Here is a 19,841-nt window from a genome sequence, read left to right on the forward strand (position 1 = left end):
GTCTTCCCCAAAAGACAGACTTGTGTTTCTTGCATCCCTTTCCTAATATTTCTGTCTAGAATCGAGAAGACTAAAAATCATTGGTCTCGTTTTGTTATGGTCTGGTTCGCCGAGATGATGGATTCACTCTAGGGCAACGGGCTGCAAGCCAAGTGTGTACTGAATAATTGTTTTATTTACTATTTATTCTAACTTTTCACTGTTTTCACCTTCTGTTTCCGTTAACCCATATGCTATTAGACTATAATACCTTGTGCTCTGGTTTTCCAAGTCGCCCATTATTTTTTCCAATTGTTTTGTAATCTGATACATGTCTTCTATCTGGCTTATGCATGAGGTTACCTTTGGCTCAAGGCATGACAGGGCACCTAGTTTTTTATCCATATCAGCGAGGTGTCCCTTATTAATTTCTTTGATATCGGTAGCAACTTCTTTCAACTGCTTTGCAATTTATGCTAAATCAGGGCCTGGATTGCTTGCAATATCTCCGGTTAGTAAAAGCAGCTTTTTCGACAATTGCGCCATGTTCATAAACGTACAACAAATTGGTGGGCAAGGCAGCACCAGCAAGAACGGATCATCAGAACAGATACAATAGTCATATTGTCTTTTTACCTGCACGATGAAGACAAATGGATTAGTGACCGTCATTTTGCCAGTACCGCTCTATCCAATGGACGTGATGCCAGGAGGCAGGCTAGTTATAGGCTCATTCCAAAGCGGCGCTGAGTGCTGGCGATGTGGTTCATCACATGTGGTCCTTGTCACAAGTTGGGGCAAACAGTTCCAAGGTGCTGAACACCTTACCTCTGTCGCGTGGAACCTGGCGAAGCTTGTGTCTCTTGCTCCCCTGGACGATTTCGCCAGCAGTACGTGCACATCTCCCATGGATACGAACAGGCCGATAGATATCTGCACAATGAAGACAAACGAATTCGTGACCATCACTCTGCCGGTATACCACCGTGCCCAACGAATGTCCTTGGGGTCATGGTAGTTCCATGGTTATACAGTCATTATCATCCCGTTCTAGTCATGTCGTTCTCGTAATGCTGTTGCACCATTGTCATCATTTCAGAAACATCAAATTATCATCATACTCTCATCGTCATACCGCCTACACAGTTACGATGATGTCATTCCATCGTATTCATGCTGTCATCATGCAATCGTGATTATGTTGTGGTTGTCATGCCATTGTCACATTTCTGTAGTCAACGTATGCTCATCGTCATGCATTTGTTGTCATACCGTGGTCATTCCATCGTCGTCATTCCAGCTTTGTCATCTGATTCTCGTTGTACTGTTGTCCTGCCATTTTTGTCATACAGTCGTCATCACGTTCGTCGTCACGCCATCATCGTCATACACTTGTCACCATTCCATTGTATCCAAGCCACCATCGTCACGCTGTTGTCACACCGTCACCATCACTTCAAAAAGGTCATCCAATTGTTGTCATGCCATTGTCATCATCATCATCAGCAGCAGCAGCAGCAGCAGCCTGGTTACGCCCTCTGCAGGGCAAAGGCCTTTCGCATACTTCTCCAACAACCCCGGTCATGTGCTCATGTACTAATTGTAGCCATGTCGTCCCTGCAAACTTCTTAATCTCATCCGCCCACCTAACTTTCTGCCGCCCCCTGCTACGCTTCCCTTCCCTTGGAATCCAGTCCGTAACCCTTAATGACCATCGGTTACCTTCCCTCCTCATTACGTGTCCTGCCCATGCCCATTTCTTTTTCTTGATTTCAACTAAGATGTCATTAACTCGCGTTTGTTCCCTAACCCAATCTGCTCTTTTCTTATCCCTTAACGTTACACCCATCATTCTTCTTTCCATAGCTCGTTGCGTCGTCCTCAATTTAAGTAAAACCCTTTTCGTAAGCCTCCAGGTTTCTGCCCCGTAGGTGAGTACTGGTAAGACACAGCTATTATACACTTTTCTTTTGAGGGATAATGGCAACCTGCTGTTCATGATCTAAGAATGCCTGCCAAATGCACCTCAGCCCATTCTTATTCTTCTGATTATTTCCGTCGCATGATCCGGATCCGCCATCACTACCTGCCCTAGGTAGATGTATTCCCTTACCACTTCCAGTGCCTCGCTACCTATTGTAAATTGCTGTTCTCTTCCGAGTCTGTTAAACATTAGTTTTCTGCAGATTAATTTTTAGACCCACTCTTCTGCTTTGCCTCTCCAGGTCAGCGAGCATGCATTGCAATTGGTCCCCTGAGTTACTAAGCAAGGCAATATCATAAGCGAATCGCAAGTTACTAAGGTATTCTCCATTAACTTTTATCCCCAATTCGTCCCAATCCAGGTCTCTGAATACCTCCTGTAAACACGCTGTGAATAGCATTGGAGAGATCGTATCTCCCTGCCTGGCACCTTTCTTTTTTGGGATTTTGTTGCTTTCTTTGTGGAGCACTACGGTGGCTGTGGAGCCGCTATATCAGCCGCATTGTCATCATGCTGCCGTTCTATCAACATAATTTATTTTTCATTTTGTTATAATTGTGCTATCGTCAATCAGTTGTGATTATGCCACCGTTGTCATGGCATTGTAATTGTGTCATGGTTATTTATTGTTATCACTTCAGAATCATCCCATCATCATCATGCCATCATCCTCATAATGCCTTTGTCGTTCTATCGACGTCATTCCTTCTTCATAGTTCCATCGTCGTCACTGCGTGCGCTGTTGGCAAATGGCCATCGTCTTACCATCATCAGATAACCTTGGTGAGTGATGCTCATAACAAAGCTAGCCAATCATGGAGACAGTGTATGTCTCATAAATCCACAACATATACGTTGAGCATCAGCTTCAGCATCAGCATAATCTACAGAATGAATACGGTGTTCAGTGAAGGATCAACGACGGTGATAGCGAAGAAAGCGCAAGGAGGAAAGCAGAGGAGAGTACAGAGGACATATGAGGAGGAATGCGGAGGAGGAGAGTATGGTGAAAGACTGAGGAGGAAAGCGTAGTGCAGCACGAGGCTGTGGCTCCACGGTGCCAACCCGCTATGAGATGGTGCCATAGTAGCATGTTTTGAGAAAAAGAAAATAGATTAAAGAGATGTATACAAAAATGCTAGAATGAAAAGCATGCATAGCATACCGGAGTAACTCAAGCAGGCAAGGTAACTATTCGTCACTGCCCCGTTTCAAAAGGGATGCCAATGAATCATCATCACCACCATCACTCGGTGGCCTATGAGGTCATTACTCATAGGAGGCACAACATCGCTTCAAGTATGCCTTCCTCACTAATGCCATCGTTGCAGATTGCCACGACATGGGCCTACTGCTACATCATCTTCGGGGCCAACCAACAAGGCGAAACTGGACCGCTCGCAGCCTGTGATCTGGCTACGCGCGCAAGGCCTAATATGGATCGTGCTCGACTACTCGTCTGGCAACCTGGAACTGATACTACAGCCGTCGCAGCCAACGGGGGATCTAAAAGCCAGCCAGCCATCGTCCGCTTCGGGCACAACATCGCTTCAAGTATGTCTTCCTCACCAATGCCATTGTTGCAGATTGCCACGACATGGGCCTACTGCTACATCATCTTCAGGGCCAACCAACAAGGCGAAACGGGACCGCTCCCAGCCTGTGATCTGGCTATGCACGCAAGGCCTAATATGGATCGTGCTCGACTACTCGTCTGGCAACTTGGAACTGATACTACAGTCATCACAGCCAACAGGGGATTTAAAAGCCAGCCAGCCATCGTCTGCTTCGCGCACGACATCGCTTCAAGTATGCCTTGCTCACCATTGCCATTCTTGCAGGTTAGTTACCTGGCAGGTGCTGCTTCGGTTAAATCTAGCGATTATTGTATCATAGCAATGTCATGCCCGACAAAGTGGACTTGCACGTTTAAGCGGTCGGTTACTTTGTTATCAAAAATGTAATTTACTCTGAGCTGTTGCTTGTCCTCGCGGGTGACGTCGAGCAGAATCCCGGTCCAATGTCGAAGGTTGAGGCGGACGCCTTCGCTGCTGCCTTGGAAAGAATAAATAAGCTTGAAGATGCCGTGGCTGCTATGCAAGCCGATTGTAAAAATTTCGAAAAGGGACAGGCAGCTGCTTTGGAAACTGCACGCAAACATGCAGAAAATGAGAAGGCTTTGCACAGTGACTTGATACGAGCGAACGAAGAATGCGCTGCCGCTGTAAATTAAATTTAACTGCTAAATAGAAAGCTAGTAGCGTTGGAATCATCTGTGCCATCTCAACCAACTGGGGATTCTGGAACGTGTTTGGAAACATTGCATGACGTTTCCAATCAGCTGTATAAAATATCTTCTAGATGCAAAAATGTGGAAAACCGTATGCGACATAGCCGATGAGGCTAAGGAAAACTGGGCTGCTTCAGAAAAAAAAGTGATACAATTTTGCTCCAAAAAATTGGGCACAGAATTCACGACTGCGCAGTTTAAGAGGGTGCACCGACTAGGGAAGTTTACGGAAGGCAAGGTGAGGCCTATTATTGCGAAAATGACATTTTTCAAAGACAAAGGCCATCCCTTGTCTTCTGCACGCAAACTAAAAGGGTCTGGTTTTTCAATTTGCGAGGATTTTTCGCCAGCTACCCGGCAGGCAAGAAAGCAGCTAATTGCTTTTGCAAAAACTGAAGCTAAGCCGTTTACGTTGTCAACCGATAGTCTACGCATTGGGGACGCCACTTATATTTTTGATAGCGCTCGCAATACAGTTGTTCCTTGTGTTAAATAGCAGCAAACCACACTGCATGATGTGAACCGCAGGAAGTCAAAGCCACCTGTCATCGCACCATCATTATCAATAACTTTCACAAATATCCGAAGTCTGTTGCCTGAACGTGACGATATTGCCTCATTTCTTGATGACTGCAGTTCAGATTCTTGTTCTTATTGAAACATGGCTACACCCTGAAATAACAGATAATGAAATATTTCTACATGATAGCACATTTAACATTTTAAGGTGTGATCGCACTGAAAAGAGAGGTGGTGGGGTACTCCTTGGTATCGAAAGAATGGTTACCTCACAAGTTATTAATGTTGATTCCACTATTGAGATAGTATGGGCTGAATGTAAAACCTACAGAAACAAGCTACTGATAGGATGTTATCGTCCTCCCAATACAAACCAGTACTTGTCGAACTGCGCAGTAGTATTTCTAAAGCCCGTGACCTCTGTCAAGCTGATATCGTCTATGTTTTTGGCGACTTTAATTTTCCATTGATCGACTGGAATAACCTATCATCCTCATGTCATACATCAATGGAGTTCATTTCTTTAATGTTACATTTCAATTTATTCCAAATAATTACCCAGCCCACCCGTGGCACTAACATTTTAGATTTAGTTTTCACTAACGCCCCTGAAACAGTTGGTGAAGTTGTTTGCTTAGACGGTTTCAGTGATCACAAGCTACAACTTACTATTAACATCCCCTTGAAATTTACAGGCGTCCCAAACAAAACCATCCATGATTACAACAGGGGAGACTATGGCAATATTAACAAAGAACTTGAGACATTTCTTTCTGGCACCTTTTTAGCTTCGTTTTCTGCTCGGTCAGTCAACGAAAACTGGCTTCTGTTTAAAGAAAAGCTTCGTGCTTTAGTGGAAATGTATATCCCCCAAATCAAAATAACAGGCGATAAACAGAACCCTTGGTTCACCAAGTACCTTCGACGGCTAAGAAACAAGAAGAAAAGGCTATACGCAACTGCAAAGCCTACAAACTTGCCCGTGGTATGGGATAAATATAGCTCATTTTTGAAAGTTTACTGCTCATCTTTAAGAGAGGCTAAAGAAAAATACTACTCTCAAGATCTACCTTCACTACTTAAAAACAACGCCCAAAAATTCTGGCCAGCAATTTCGCCTAATAGTGGCTCGCATCATATTTCACTAAGTGATGGTAATCAAGCTGCTATCAGTGACAAGGAATGCCCAGTCGTCTTTAATGCATTTTTTGCATCCATATTCACAATAGAAGACCATTCAAATCTGCCGGAAGTCACTGATCTAGATTACCAGTACATGCAATCCATCGATGTAACAGATATCACAGGTCTCATAAATAACCTTAAGTTGACTACTTCTTCGGGTGTCGATAATATTAACTTAAAAATTTTAAAGAATAGAATCACGCTATCTAGCAAATTTTTATACATTATTTTCCGCCAGTCGTTATCATCAGGCCAGCTTCCTTTAGACTGGAAAATTGCAAAAGTGATACCAGTACACAATAGTGGTAGCAAGAATTCCCCAGAAAACTATCGTCCAATATCATTGACAAGCATTTGCTGCAAAATGCTTGAACATATCATCGCATCTCACATATATCATTATCTGGAATCAAATAATTTTTTCTTTATTAACCAACATGGGTTTAGGAAAGGCTTGTCATGTGAGACGCAGTTACTAGAATTCACTACAAACTTGCATTTTAACATGGACTGTAACCTTCAAACAGATTGCTTTTTCTCAACTTCTCCAAAGCCTTCGACTGTGTGGCTCACTGCCGTCCAATTTCCAAGTTATCCGTTCTCAAATTAGACTGCCTAACGCTCTCCTGGATTCGTAACTTCCTAACAAATTGTCAGCAATTTACAGTCGTTAATAATTTCACGTCACCCCTTGCATATGTCAGTTCCGGTGTACCGCAGGGTAGCATACTAGGACCCTTGCTTTTTTTTTTTTTTTTACAATAATGATCTGCCCAATAACATCTCATCCTGCATGCGTGTTTTCGCCGATGATTGTATGTTATATAGACCAATTCGCAGCCTTGATGACCATCGCATTCTTCAATAGGATCTTCATCTCGTTACCAAATGGTGTGAAGACTGTCAAATGAAACTTAACTCATCTAAATGCCAACTAATAACATTCGTGCGAAAAACATCAATTCATAGCTTTTCCTATTATATAAACACAAATATAGTATCTCAGTCATCAGCACATAAATATCTAGGCGTAAATCTTACACCGAGCCTTTCCTGGGCCTTTCACATTGCAACCATATGCGCAAACGCTTCCAAATCTCTTGGGTATATTCGTCGAAATTTGCGTAATTGCCCGTCTAACATCCATAAATTAGCATTCTTATCATTTGTACGCCCTCAGCTTGAGTTCGCGTCCCCTATATGGTCTGCCTACCATGAATACTTAATCCCAGGGTGTCTACCAACCGGGAAAACCGGGAAAACCGGGAATTCTCATGGAATTTGAACAGTCTGGAAAAACTCAGGGAAAACTCAGGGAATTTGTGCTTCTATCAGGGAAAATTAGCTGTAACTTTATTGAAAGGGAACGAAAGTCGTGTTAATGCTGGCTCCAGTAACAGAGGAATCGCAACGAATCGTCATTGACGCCGTGTCATCGGCACGATGTATTGCCAGAGTAGTTAACGACCGATTTTCTAGACGCCCGATTTTTCGGACATGCCCGATAATTTGCACGGTTTTGCGGCACCACCACGTACTCCATATAGCCAATGTGTATTGCCCTGACTGCAGGTCTGAAATGGCATTAATCAAAGCCGCCGCCGCCGCTATTTTGATTATCTCGCCGCCTCGAACCGGCACTCTCGCAGGCAGATCCGCTGGCAGCCGTAACCACCACCGTGGCAACGTTAGGCCTAGCTGCTTCTGTGTTCGCTATTAAGCTTCTTGCCGTGCGTTGCCGTGTTTTTCATTGAAAGAATTCGCCGCTATCACCAATGGCACCGACTCCGCCTTTGTAATCCTCGCGATTGGCTTTGAAGCTCGCAGAGCACAGCGCGGTACGTAATGCCAGTCTACGAAAGTTAGCTTCGCCTCAGTACATTATTGTTAGGCGGTGAAGCATAACAAGCGTGGGAAGGGGGCAATTGTCACGGGACACAGTATGTATTCCTTAATTACACATGCGTGCACCCCGTCTCCTGTCACAGTGCAAGCCCTGATATGCCTAATAAGCGTACTGGCAGGCCTTCAGCGCTTTTTCAGACGTGCCTGTGGTAATTTTAGCCCTTAAAGGCAGTTAAAGACATGCATTAATTTTTTTCAGACTGCCCGTTTTTTTTTTTCAATTTTTTTTGCGGCCCCTCGGAAGTCCGAAAAATCAAATGTTTACTGTACAACTGACCAAGAGGATGCTTCAGATGATCCATGTGGTGAAAGCGTGGTAGAAGGAGGATGAGAACAGAAAGGACCGACTCACTGAGGAATTAACGGGAAAGGAAGGGTGCCGCCGCCTTTTTGAAGGAGCTTGAGCTAAAAAAACTTAAGTGTTGGCTGACGCTGAGATACAGGTGTCTCTCATCCAAACCAAAATAAACTGTTTTAAGCAGTTAAACCCAACACTGAGATGTTGTGTACGGGCTGAGAGTATGTCAGGACAGTTGAGGTTGACTTCCCAGCTGCTGAGAGAGAACCTTAGTTGTGACAAAGTTCAGGGCCTCATACAGATGAGCTTGCTATCAGTTGATAGAAATAGCTCATATTAAAGAATATTTACTTATATATGCATCTCCTTTTCATTCGTATTTGAAAATGTTCGACTCAATTTGGAATGGGCTTTACCATTTCTTTCGCTGTGCATTTTACTAACACCTTCCTTCCGTTTTCTTTTTAAATAAAATAGATATTAATCCTTACTATTCAAACTGGATTAATTCATTTTTTTTCAGCATGCTTACTAGAGAGTGACAGCATCGGGCAACGTGGTGTTAGCCTGTCTTGACATAAAACAAAGTTCTGGCTCATTCAGGGAATTTTGCAAAGGTGCTCAGGGGAAACCTGGAAAACTCAGGGAATTTGGAAATGTCAACTTGGTAGGCACCCTGAATCCGCATGTTAGAAGCCATCCAAAACCGAGCTAGTCGATTTATTTCCCGAAATTACAGCTACCAGTCAAGCATTACTCTAATAAAACTCGACCCTTCCCTTCAATAACTGAGTAGCCGATGTGACATAGCATTCCTGTCCTTGCTCCATAGATATGTTCACCAAATGAAGCCATCAAACTTGCCACTGGAACGCGCGTCTTGCACATCACGACGACTTTATGATGATTTAAGCCTCACTCGCATTTATGGCAACACAAACGCATTTAACTTCTCGGCTCTACCACGAGCGATTCGGTTATGGAATTCGCTTCCTAACAGCACTGTCACTCAAATGAGCAATGATAAATTCAGACTACTACTGAACCTACAGTCTTCTACACAACAAATATATTCATCTGTACATAGGTCATGTCATATAATACGTGTCACATATGGGTCATGACTTTCTTTTTGTTGTTGTTATTGTTGTTTTAATTTTGTTTGCTTTATGTGCTCGCGCTATGTATGTTATTTTGCGCGAGTGTTACATTGCTTTTTATGTTACCGTGAATTGTACTTTTCATTCCTTTCCCGACAACTCTTTGTATTGATTTAGTTTTTATTTGTTACACTGTTTTGCAACACGTGCACATAATCATTATAAACATTTGTAGCTCTCACATTTTTTAGTGCTCATATATCTGTTTTCTCTTGTCATTTGTTCAATGATGCCCCCCTTACTCAATGCTCCCCTTGGGGCCTGCAGGGTACTTTGAAATAAATGAGTACCAAGGCATGCAGCAAAAGCGTCCACCTTACAGAGAAGCAGCACTGGCTTCGAACCCGCTGCGCATGCACTACTTTGCCTGCGGCGCTAGAGAATGCGCTGAGCCACGTGTTTACGCCCCTTCCTGAAGAATGAGCAATGCAACTGCTGAAAGTCTGCTGCTAAATGAACTGCCCGAGCAGAGGCTCAGCGCTCCCGCTGAGAGGACCCTGCCATTCATATTCAAATTCCTCAGTATATCGCGAATTCGAAACACCTAAACAGCTGTGCCCAAATTTCACATTAAGTAGTATTGTAATCTTCGGTGAATTTTTTCTTGCCTAAAACAAAAAATACTCCGATTAAACTTTCAGAAATAAATATTTTTTGTATACCCTTCCAAATGGTATCAAGCATGCATTTTTACTTGGACCGCATCACCAATCTACATGTACCTGAACGTGAGGCATTTTGCACACTTTTCAATGTTTGTGCCTCTTCCACTTCGAAACTATTCATCCACCAACTTCAATACCTTTTTGACACGCTTAATGCCAACTATCCAGCCATGGTATGCAGTTGTAGTGTAATTTACATGGTGCTTCACCACAATGCCCATTGCGAGACAATGTAGCAGCTACCAATGGGAGGGGCTGAGAAACTCGTATTTGTTTTCTAGCAACCAGCAGCTTTTTAAAGCACTTTGTGTAATATTCCAGAGAAAACACGCAGAAGGCGGGAGATGGAAATTCAAGACTTTACTTGAAAGCATATGTCGCCTTGAAGAAGACAAGTCCACTTGTCGAAACGTTGGCTCCTGATTTCACCTTGTTCTCGTTTTGTGTAGTATTGTATATTTGTGGGTGTTAATTCGCAACCGAGGTTTTGCGCACCATGACAACATTCGGATCACTGTAAGAGAATGAGAAATTAAAAGAAATATACTTTATGAGGGCACAGAGGGCACAAAAATGATTGAATATATGTTTTTAGAATAGAATCGGAGAGGGTTGAGTGCAATGTCTGAGACATTTTGCGTGAAATAACCATAATGTTTTTCTTTTTTCTGATGAGCCAGACTGTTCTGTACAATTGCAAATTTTTTTTTTTTTTAGCGCAATTTAGAGTCTGGTTGTGGAATAATGTGTTGCAAGGCCACCATCAATTTATGTTTCACATGAGCACTCAGAAAGGCTGGATGTACAGGGTGCTAAGCATTCGTGGCTGAAAGGTGGCGCCCTTCTGTGTACAGCACTCACTAATTCCTGCCTTAATACCTTTTTGCTCAGTACATGAAAGATTGGACTTGAACTGTGCCTCACTGCTGGTCATACAGTTGAACCTCGATATAATAAGTCAGTAAAATTGACAATTTGCTTCTTTATATTGAAATTTCGTTCTCTTGGAATTCAACCTCTTATGTGAATAAGTAGTCATCAATGAATGTTTCTTACATGGAAGGGCGCGCAAAATTTTCTGAATTTTTGGGCGATCGTAAAAAGCAAATTTGAATAAGAAAACAATTCATTTTGAATTGAGAATCGGCAACAAAAGATATGCTCCCATGTCGTATCGATGATATCTTCGCATCAGTGGTATGAAGTGAAGCAAGCCATCAACTCTTTTGGTCCACTCCGCCCCGTAGCCATTGGAGTTGCCTGCAGTAGGACGTCGCTATCATGAAAAGCACTGGCAGTGGGGAGTGAATGCTTCGTGTGCATCTTGCTTCAATGCGTCTCTGAAACTCGAGATTACAGAACCTCCAGTGCTGAACACACAGCACACACGATGCCATGCCACTTTCGCGCGCTGCATTTGTGCTCAGGCCGCTCTGACAGCCATGTGAAGCCATGGCCATGCTAGAACACGCATGGCAACCCCCTCCATGTGTGCTTGGTTGCATTGCCACGAACTCACTCTTTCCCCTTGCCACCATCCTTCTCGGCTCACCCTCTCGCACTTTCCCTTGCACCCACAGCATACAGTGCTAGCATCTGATCATACTTGGCCTTTATACGAAACATGATGCTTTTCCGCTTCAAAGGTTTCTCTTGGTTATGTGGCACAAGATTTTAGAGGTGCATTCGCAGGCAGCCGCTTTTAATTCAATCATTTGACCAGCTCTGCCTGCAGAAGTTTTGATTTATTGTCTAGGTATTTTTTCATGGGCGGCAGTGAGATTGTGTACAATCGTGCAAAGCATACTGCATTTCATTGAGGTTCTAGATAGATGGGATTCTATGGAAAGTGAAATATTTTGTTCTATCGAGGATTTTGTTATATTGAAGTTAGTTACATCAAGGTTTAACTGTACTAATTGGAATAGGTAATTGAACTTGCCCTATTTTGACAGGGCATCCAACATGCTTGATTAAAGTCATAATAAGGGGACCAGGTCACGGAGACAAACTACAAGTTGGGAGAGGACAAATGTTAGCAGTGCTGATTAGCAGACATTAGAGGTAAAATTACATAAGCATAGATACAATTGGGGCAAGTTGGTTGCACATTTTCTTGGAAAAAACAAGTTCGTACGCTGTGTGGTGTGCTCAGCCCAGTTTTGTCCCTGTGCATAACAGCACATTTTTCCAATAAAAAAAAAAGAATCACATGAGCTATAGCACAGACAGCCTAATGATTTAGAAGCAGTTATGCAGATTATGGTTATGTTATGCTATGTTATGGTTATGGTTATGCAAGAAGGTCAGGAAAGGCTTGGCATGAGGTTAGTGGATAGGTACTTATGTAACCATGCCTGAGACACTATATATTATATGTAAAATACATTACTTTGCATTCTGGTAAGTGTCATTAGACATTTCTTACATGAATGACCGACATGTTTAAGACGATGAGCAAAACGAGAACAAGGTGCAAGTAGAGAAACAATTCGACGAGTGGACTTGTCTTGTTCAAGGCTTCGAAAAAGACAAGTCCACTTGTCAAACCATCGGCTCCTGCTTTCACTTCGTTCTTATTTTGCGCATCGTCGTGAATTTCATCCTGCATTCCCCGTGTTTTCATATGTTTAAGGTACTCTTGAAAAATGAGGTTGTCTCGAAAAATTGGTTGGCATATTTTGCTCCGAAAATACCATACTTACTCGAATCTAGCCAACTTCTAGTGTAGGCCAACCTTTGAAATTTGCAAGGCCCAAAAAAATTAAAAAGAAGAAACTTACTTCGAATGCAAGCCAAACGAAAAGAAAGGCCTTTTGATTGACAGAAAAGCATGCTTTTTATGACATAAGTGTGGACATTATAGGCATGTCCAAAGTTCACTCGTCATCACCATCGACGACATTACTGTCCACATATTTCCTCACTTGTTTCTAAAGGGCATCGTCCAGCATGTTAGAAATGCTGCATTTTTGGAATGCTCTGATGATCATTTCAGCTGGAATTTCGTCCCATGCCACAGCGATCCAGTTCGCCAGCTGGCTGAGTGGAGTATGCTTGCTTACCAGTAGAATGTAGCACGAAGGCACAATTACAAAGAAGAGACACATAACACGTCACAGGCACTACTAACAACTTTATTCGAAAGACAGCAAGAGGGATATATATATATATATATATAGAACTTGAGCGGTGCTACAAGGCAAACAGATCACATATTTAATTTCAACAGTTTCGACCGGTGGACCAATATTCATCAGGGTTTGTTAGCAAAAAATTAAAATTCGATAAGAATTAATGCTGCAGTACAGGTACCAACCATGCTTTATTCAAACGAACCTTTACGGTACTCCACTGCCCACTGCCGCAATTCCCTGATGATCGGTCCACCGGTCGAAACTGTTGAAATTACACACTTGTTCTGTTTACCTTGTAGCACCGCTCAAGTTCTTTATGTTTAAAAAGGTAGCCTGAAGAATTCCTCTTTACCTACTATATATATATATTCTGTTCTCAACTTGCAGATGCACCCACCACTTCCGAGTGCGATTATCAGGGCTGGCACGATCACTTGGTAGATCTAAAGAAAGTAAGCTCCACCTTGTACAAAACAACGAAAGTCTGGCTCACGCAGGCACTACATTTTTTTTCATCTAAAACCCTTCTAATAGCTCACGTGCCATTTTATCTTTACTTCTGCCCAGGATCTTCACATCATGAAATACCGGCTTACAAGGACAGGCTTTACAGTGTACTGAAAGATATGCAGTGAAGTCCTTCTTCAGGTTATTAGCATGCTCCCTCATTCGGGCATTGACACGATGGCCTATTTGTCCTATATAGGACTTTCCACAAGACGGGGATTTCATAAACCACCTCAGTGGTGCAACGCACGTAAGGTGTGACGTGTTTTACTTGGCAGCCTATCTTCAAGCTGTCCATTATGCGGGGACACAGTTGGGCCAGCCTGTTTGGAGTGGAAAGCGTGACAGGCGCTACATACGTGTTTGCCACTTTTTTCAGATTGTGGCTCATCTTACGCACATACAGCATTCCAGCCATAGGTCACTCCGCTCACCAGCTCTTGTCTCATTCACTGGAGTGCCTGCTTTTAGCTTCTGTTGGAGGGATTCAGCCACTGATGTCAGGACTGAACGAGGGTAGCAGGCTTTTGAAAGCCTAATGAACTGCGTGTCAAAACTGTCTGGCATCTTGTGTTCACAGGACCTCTTGAATGCTGACCTCAGGCAGAGTGAAGTGATAGCTTTTTGACAAGCTTGGAATGCACAGTCGTAAGGTGGAAGTTCCTTTTTTGCTCATGGTGAATAGCACCAGCAAACATGATCCTTTGAGAAAGTGAGGCTTAAATCCAAGAACTCAAGGGTATTGTCTACGGGGAGCTCAAAGGTGAATCACAGGCCTTTCCTGTGAAGTCTGAAATCATCTAAAATCTTTTAACTTGAAAAGAGTTAAAAGTACTTTCTTGGTCCATTACAACTAAAAAATTTTCAGTGTTCTAAATACTTTAAAAATATGCAAACCGTGAAGGCTGTTGTCAAGTGTTTTCTGTATTTTGGGCAGTAATATGTCACACAGTAAGGGTGCTACGCACAATCCTATGCGTATGCCCTTCTTTTGCATAAACAACAGCTTGTCAAACGCGATAAAAGTACTCTTCAGGTAGGTCTCAAGTAAAACTAAAAAGTTATCCACACACATACCAGTAGTATTCTGAAAAGAAACATCCCCATTGGCTTCAACACACTTCCGAACAGCAGTAAATAACACGTCGTGAGGCACAGAATAGAACAGGTCTTCAATATCAACAGAGAATGCGTAACCTGTGTTCTGGTTTTGCTGGAAGAATTTGCTGATGTCATCAGAGTTTACTACGAGAAAAGGATCATGAAAGTGAAGTTGTTTCAGGTCCTTTAACAAAAACCTACTAACTTGAAGTTGCCATGTGCCATGCTCACTTACAATTGCTCTCAAAGGAGTATCTTTCTTGTGGGTTTTTGCACTAAAAAAACACTAAAAGATCCATGCGCACTCTTATCAACGCTCCTAGCGAGTCGCTGCAACTCATTCTCTTCACAAAGTCTCAAAAAAGCCTTTTTAGCTTTCGGCAAACTAATTTTTATGGGAGCAAAGTTATTGTCAATAACGTTTTGTGCTTTTTCAGTAAGGTGCCTTTTGGCATTACGACAAAATTGCCTTTTTTGTTGGCCTGTAAAAGATACAAGTCATTAAAGTAAGCAGGCAAGCACTGCAAGGCTCGCATTTCACTAGCTTTGCTTTTTGTTGCATATATTTTGGAGGCAGTCATTGCCTTCCAGGAGGCACCTTTCACATTGTCCTAAGTCTGCTTTTCCAACCACTTTCATCACTGCCAGTTTACGTCTTGGAATCTGAGGCTAAACTCTGAACTTCAGGCCTTTCCGAAGTATCTTTGCAAAATCTTCAGGGATGCAAGCACCATTTACCACTTGTAGTTTGTACCACACTTGTACCACATAATGGGCAGCTTGAAGATAGGCTGCCAAGTAAAACACGTCAAACCTTACGTGCGTTGCGCCACCGGGGTGGTTTATGAAATCCCCCTATAATCCTATATAGGACAAATAAGGTGCTGCAACAATCACCAAATGAGGGAGCATGCTAATAATCTGAAGAAGGACTTCACTGCACACCTTTCAGCGCACTGTAATGCCTGCCCTTGTGAGCCGGTATTTCATGATGGGAAGATCCTGGGCAGAAGTAAAGGTAAAATGCCATGTGAGCTATTAGTAGCGTTTTACATAAAAGAAAAAAGTAGTGCCTGCATAAGCCAGACTTGTGTTGTTTTGTACGATGTGGAGCTTACTTTCTTTAGATCTACCAAGTGGTCTTGCCAGCCCTGATAATCCCCCTCGGAAGTGGTGGGTGTGCCTGCATGTTGGGAATAGTATATATATACATGTATATATACTCTTCTCACTGTCGTTCAAATAAATTTGTTAGTAGCCCCTCTGATGTGTTCTGTGTCTCTTCTTTGTGATTGTGTCTTTCTGCTACATTGTGTCGGTAAGCAAACACCAGCTAGCCCAACAACAAGTCTTTCTATACAGAAGCATGCTTGATGTGCCCGGTTGGATTGAGCTGTCTCTTCCAACATAAGCCAGTCGGTGTAATGCTTGTGGAGCCTATTTTTGAAAGGCTTGTTAATGGAGACATCAAGCAGTTGGAGTTAGCTTGTCATGCCGCCAGGAATTGTGTCTTTACCACCTAAAGAAAGCGTTGTCTGCATGGCATCAGTCACTCTGCATGGAGGCATTGGTTAGCAGAAAATTATTATGGTAGTCGTTGGCAGCCTCATATTACTCGCCAAGGCAAGAGTAAATGAGGATGCCTGATCCCATCCATTCATACCAAACCTTAGTTTTCATTGTCTCTCATTTCATTCTGACAGAGTATGTATCTATGTGGGTGAATCAGAAAGTGTTCGCCCCTATTTGTTTTTTTACCCATGTTACGGCTGTATATGCAAAGTCAACATATCCATTCTCAGCGGTGGACCTTTTTTGGACCAGCCCTGCCTTATCTGCTGGTAACTCCGCTTCACGACGCTGCTGTCAGTTGTTGAAGATGGCGGTTGTGCTTCAGACGTCCACTGCGTACGAGCAATGAAGTGCGATTCATTTTTTATGGAGCGAGGGACGATCGTCATCGAAATCCACAGGAAAATACAGCCCAAGTATGGAGAAATGTGTCTCGCTTTGATAAGTGTCAAGTGGTGGTGTTGTGAGTGCGCAAAAGGCCATGAAGAATTGCATGACAGTGAGCGTTCTGGGAGGCAGTGTGCGTAGGAAGTCTATCCCAGGAGCATCTCAAATTTTGTTCTGCGATGGGACAAATGTCTGAACTGGGGTGGGGACTATGTGGAAAAATAGTGCAAGGTACGTAGAATGGTACATATATTTGTACTTGCCTGTGTGTACCTTATTTTGGCTAATAAAAAATAGGGTCAAAGATTTTCTGATTTGCCCTCGTATTTAATCTCCTTTAATAAAATGTGTCATGTTTATTTTAAACTTATTGGTGACCAAATAGGCCAAATAAACCTCTTTTAGAAGACTCTTATTTTACCCATGCCAGTCCAGCTTCATTCAAATAAAATCGCCCCTATTAATTCATCTAACTGCTGTCAACATTGAATACAAAGTCCATGGCACTCTTTGGCCTAGATGCCCTTGTGCCATAAAGCATTGTTATCAATCAGTCAGTCTTGCTAGGAGGTGCTACACCGTTTGGGACCCAAGAACAGTCCAATACTGCTAGTGTGCTCGAGCCTGAAAGCATTGGTGTGGATACATAATGCTAATAATGACTTTCACACACAGTATGCATTGCGATATGATTTTGTGGATACTTGGTGGTGTATTGCAACATGCTGTGCGCAGCCTACACAGGTGGGGGCCCTGTTCACCTTCCTGGCCAGGCAGTTGGCACTACCGGATAACAACCTTGTCGTTGACCGGTTCCTCTTTGAGCAGGTGAGACATCGTTCGACTATTTTTTAGCTTTGCACCATGCTTGCCACCAACAGCTTTGCTGAATACATCTTCTTAGTTTTGCTATGCATTAGTAGCAATTCCTTTTGCTTTCTGATTGTGTGTTTCTACTTGGGAACACATTGGTTCAACATGATTCTTCCTCTGTGATACTGTGTGTATCGGGAAGAGAATTCAATAGTAGGAATTCACGAGAGTGCTTAAAAAGAAACAACAGCCGTTGCTGTTTTTGGCACCATTAGCTCATAACCATATAGATTACTAACAGAGCCCTTTAGATGAATGCTCATTAATCCATTGTTGCGCCACATTTCTTTAACGGGCCACTTCGACACCACGAGCACTGCTTTTGTCACTTTTTGCACAGTCATGGCAGCGGCTCTGCTCGTCGCATAAAGCTGTATATATACATTGAAATGCCTAATGCTTGTAGAGTTCAAGAATGCTTGATTTTTACTTTCATGCTATTTCGCTTTTGAACATAGCCAAACGTAACAACTTGTTTAAAACAACCGGGCAACTACTTGGTAGAGGACGCTGGGTTTTGGAATGATTACAGCTCAGACCAATTTTCACTTAGAACCACAAATTTTATTCGTGCATGCTTTTCTTAGCAATGTGACCAAAATGGAGCAATATTCAGAATACTTCTTGTGGCCATTTTTGCAGTAAGCAGCTGAGGTTCCTGATGAAAAAAGCTTCAACTGCGTGCATGCCAAGAGTTATAGGCTAGTTGGTTAACAGGCAGCAGCACAGCAAGAAAGACAAGGACACAAGCATAAAACCGATGCAACAAATGCTCAACTAACCACCAAGTTTTATTGCTTATGGATAGAAATACTAGATGCAGCATGACAGTGTGGTAGTTAGCAAGGAAACAACATTAACAACACAAAGAAAGATGCAGCTTCTCTGGGCTGTCATAGTCTATTACAGCACGTGGTCAGATTTTAATTACAGTCGAATCTCTATAATGCCAACTCAAAGGGGCAAAAAAATTTGTTTGAATTAAATGGAGTTAGAATGAAGAAAGCCTATTGCACGGAAGACTTGTGTGCAATGCTGCGTTAGGTGGAGCATGTGCACCGAGTGACGAGCTCCCGAACATTTATCACCAGGGCACGTAACAAGTGGATGTCATCAGTGATGTACGCATTTCTTCTGCCGTAGCATGAAACCTGGAGCTTGCAGAATGTGCATGCTCCTGGCAAGAGAAGTAGCATGCATTTGTGTCCAGTGCTGGGTTGGCCTGTTCCGGGCACATGGCATGCTGCAGATTTCTGCACCTGTGTCCACCTTAACATAACCCTACAAGTTTACACCATTTGGGACTACACTGTCAGGCAACCTTCCCCCTCACCTCCAACCGCAACAATTGGTAATGGTCTGGTCTCTGGCTTGATGGAGTTCCACATGGTGTCATGGATGGAAATAGAAGATTGATGACATATGTCTTTTCGCTGTTTAGACACGAAAGCATACTCTCCACGATGTGCTCTCTGTATTAGGTCTTCAGGATTGGGATGGCACCCATATTCATGGGCTGCAGCACCCGTCATGTTCTTCGGCAGGAACACCGAGTGAATCGCATGTAGGCCTTGACCATTGCAATGCACTGTGCAGTTGTCTACAAAAAGAATATTCTGGCCTTCTGTAGAGAATTTTCTATCTACTGCATGAACCCAGTGTGAAAAAGGTTGATGGTTGTCGTTAGCTTTTTCTTGGCAACATAATTGATAGGAAGGGTCTTCGTAGCTTTGGAGCAGTATGACATTGCTGATCATGAGCAACTGGTGTTGCTCCATTGTGTTTGTTAAGACTGTTATCACTTCCTTGCTCCTTTTCTTGCCCGCACAGTCGTCACCCTGAAAAGTAATTGTTTTATTGGGGAGTAGTTTATAGCAGGGATCTGTGTCATGCGCGTTAAATATGTTGTCAAGCAAATAGTAGGCAAGGTGGTCCTTCAGCTCCCCAGAGAGAGTCTCTTCGCATGTGGCTCTGTTGATCTCTGCTTTCTTGCTGCAATCAGTCTCAAAAGTAAGCCCGGGGTTTTCCTTGAACCATGACAGCCACTCGTCCAATGCCAAGAATTCAATAGCCATCTGGCTTGCCAACTTCCCTTGCTATGAACCTGTTTTATCCTCATAACGAGAGCATCTTCAATCTGGGTATATGCCGACATCCACCGCCTCTTCCTGAGAGGTTGAATTTGCTGCTTTTCATATCCTGTGAAGATGAACTGCCTGGTTTGCTGTGGTACTTCTAAGCCTGATGGTGCAGGGTTGCATATGGCAGTGGTAGCTGCA

General features: G+C 43.0%; 1 protein-coding gene across 11 annotated transcripts in view; it reads left to right on the forward strand.

Moving 5' to 3' along the window:
* The window catches only part of Vps8 (vacuolar protein sorting 8), a 947,651-nt gene that overhangs the window by 492,718 nt on the left and 435,092 nt on the right, over window positions 1-19,841 (forward strand). For 10 of the 11 annotated variants that reach the window (XR_012825005.1, XM_075677146.1, XM_075677136.1 and 7 more), the window contains one exon: window positions 17,425-17,517. The exons of the other annotated variant lie outside the window; for it this stretch is intronic. Coding sequence is in view for 9 of the 10 variants with exons in the window: in XM_075677146.1 (XP_075533261.1) it covers window positions 17,425-17,517 (93 nt within the window). In the remaining variant the exon portion in view is untranslated. The remainder of the gene's footprint in view (window positions 1-17,424; window positions 17,518-19,841) is intronic. 11 annotated transcript variants of the gene reach the window in all.

This window comes from Dermacentor variabilis, unplaced genomic scaffold (genome assembly GCF_050947875.1).
Source record: "Dermacentor variabilis isolate Ectoservices unplaced genomic scaffold, ASM5094787v1 scaffold_12, whole genome shotgun sequence".
Lineage (NCBI taxonomy): Eukaryota > Metazoa > Arthropoda > Arachnida > Ixodida > Ixodidae > Dermacentor > Dermacentor variabilis.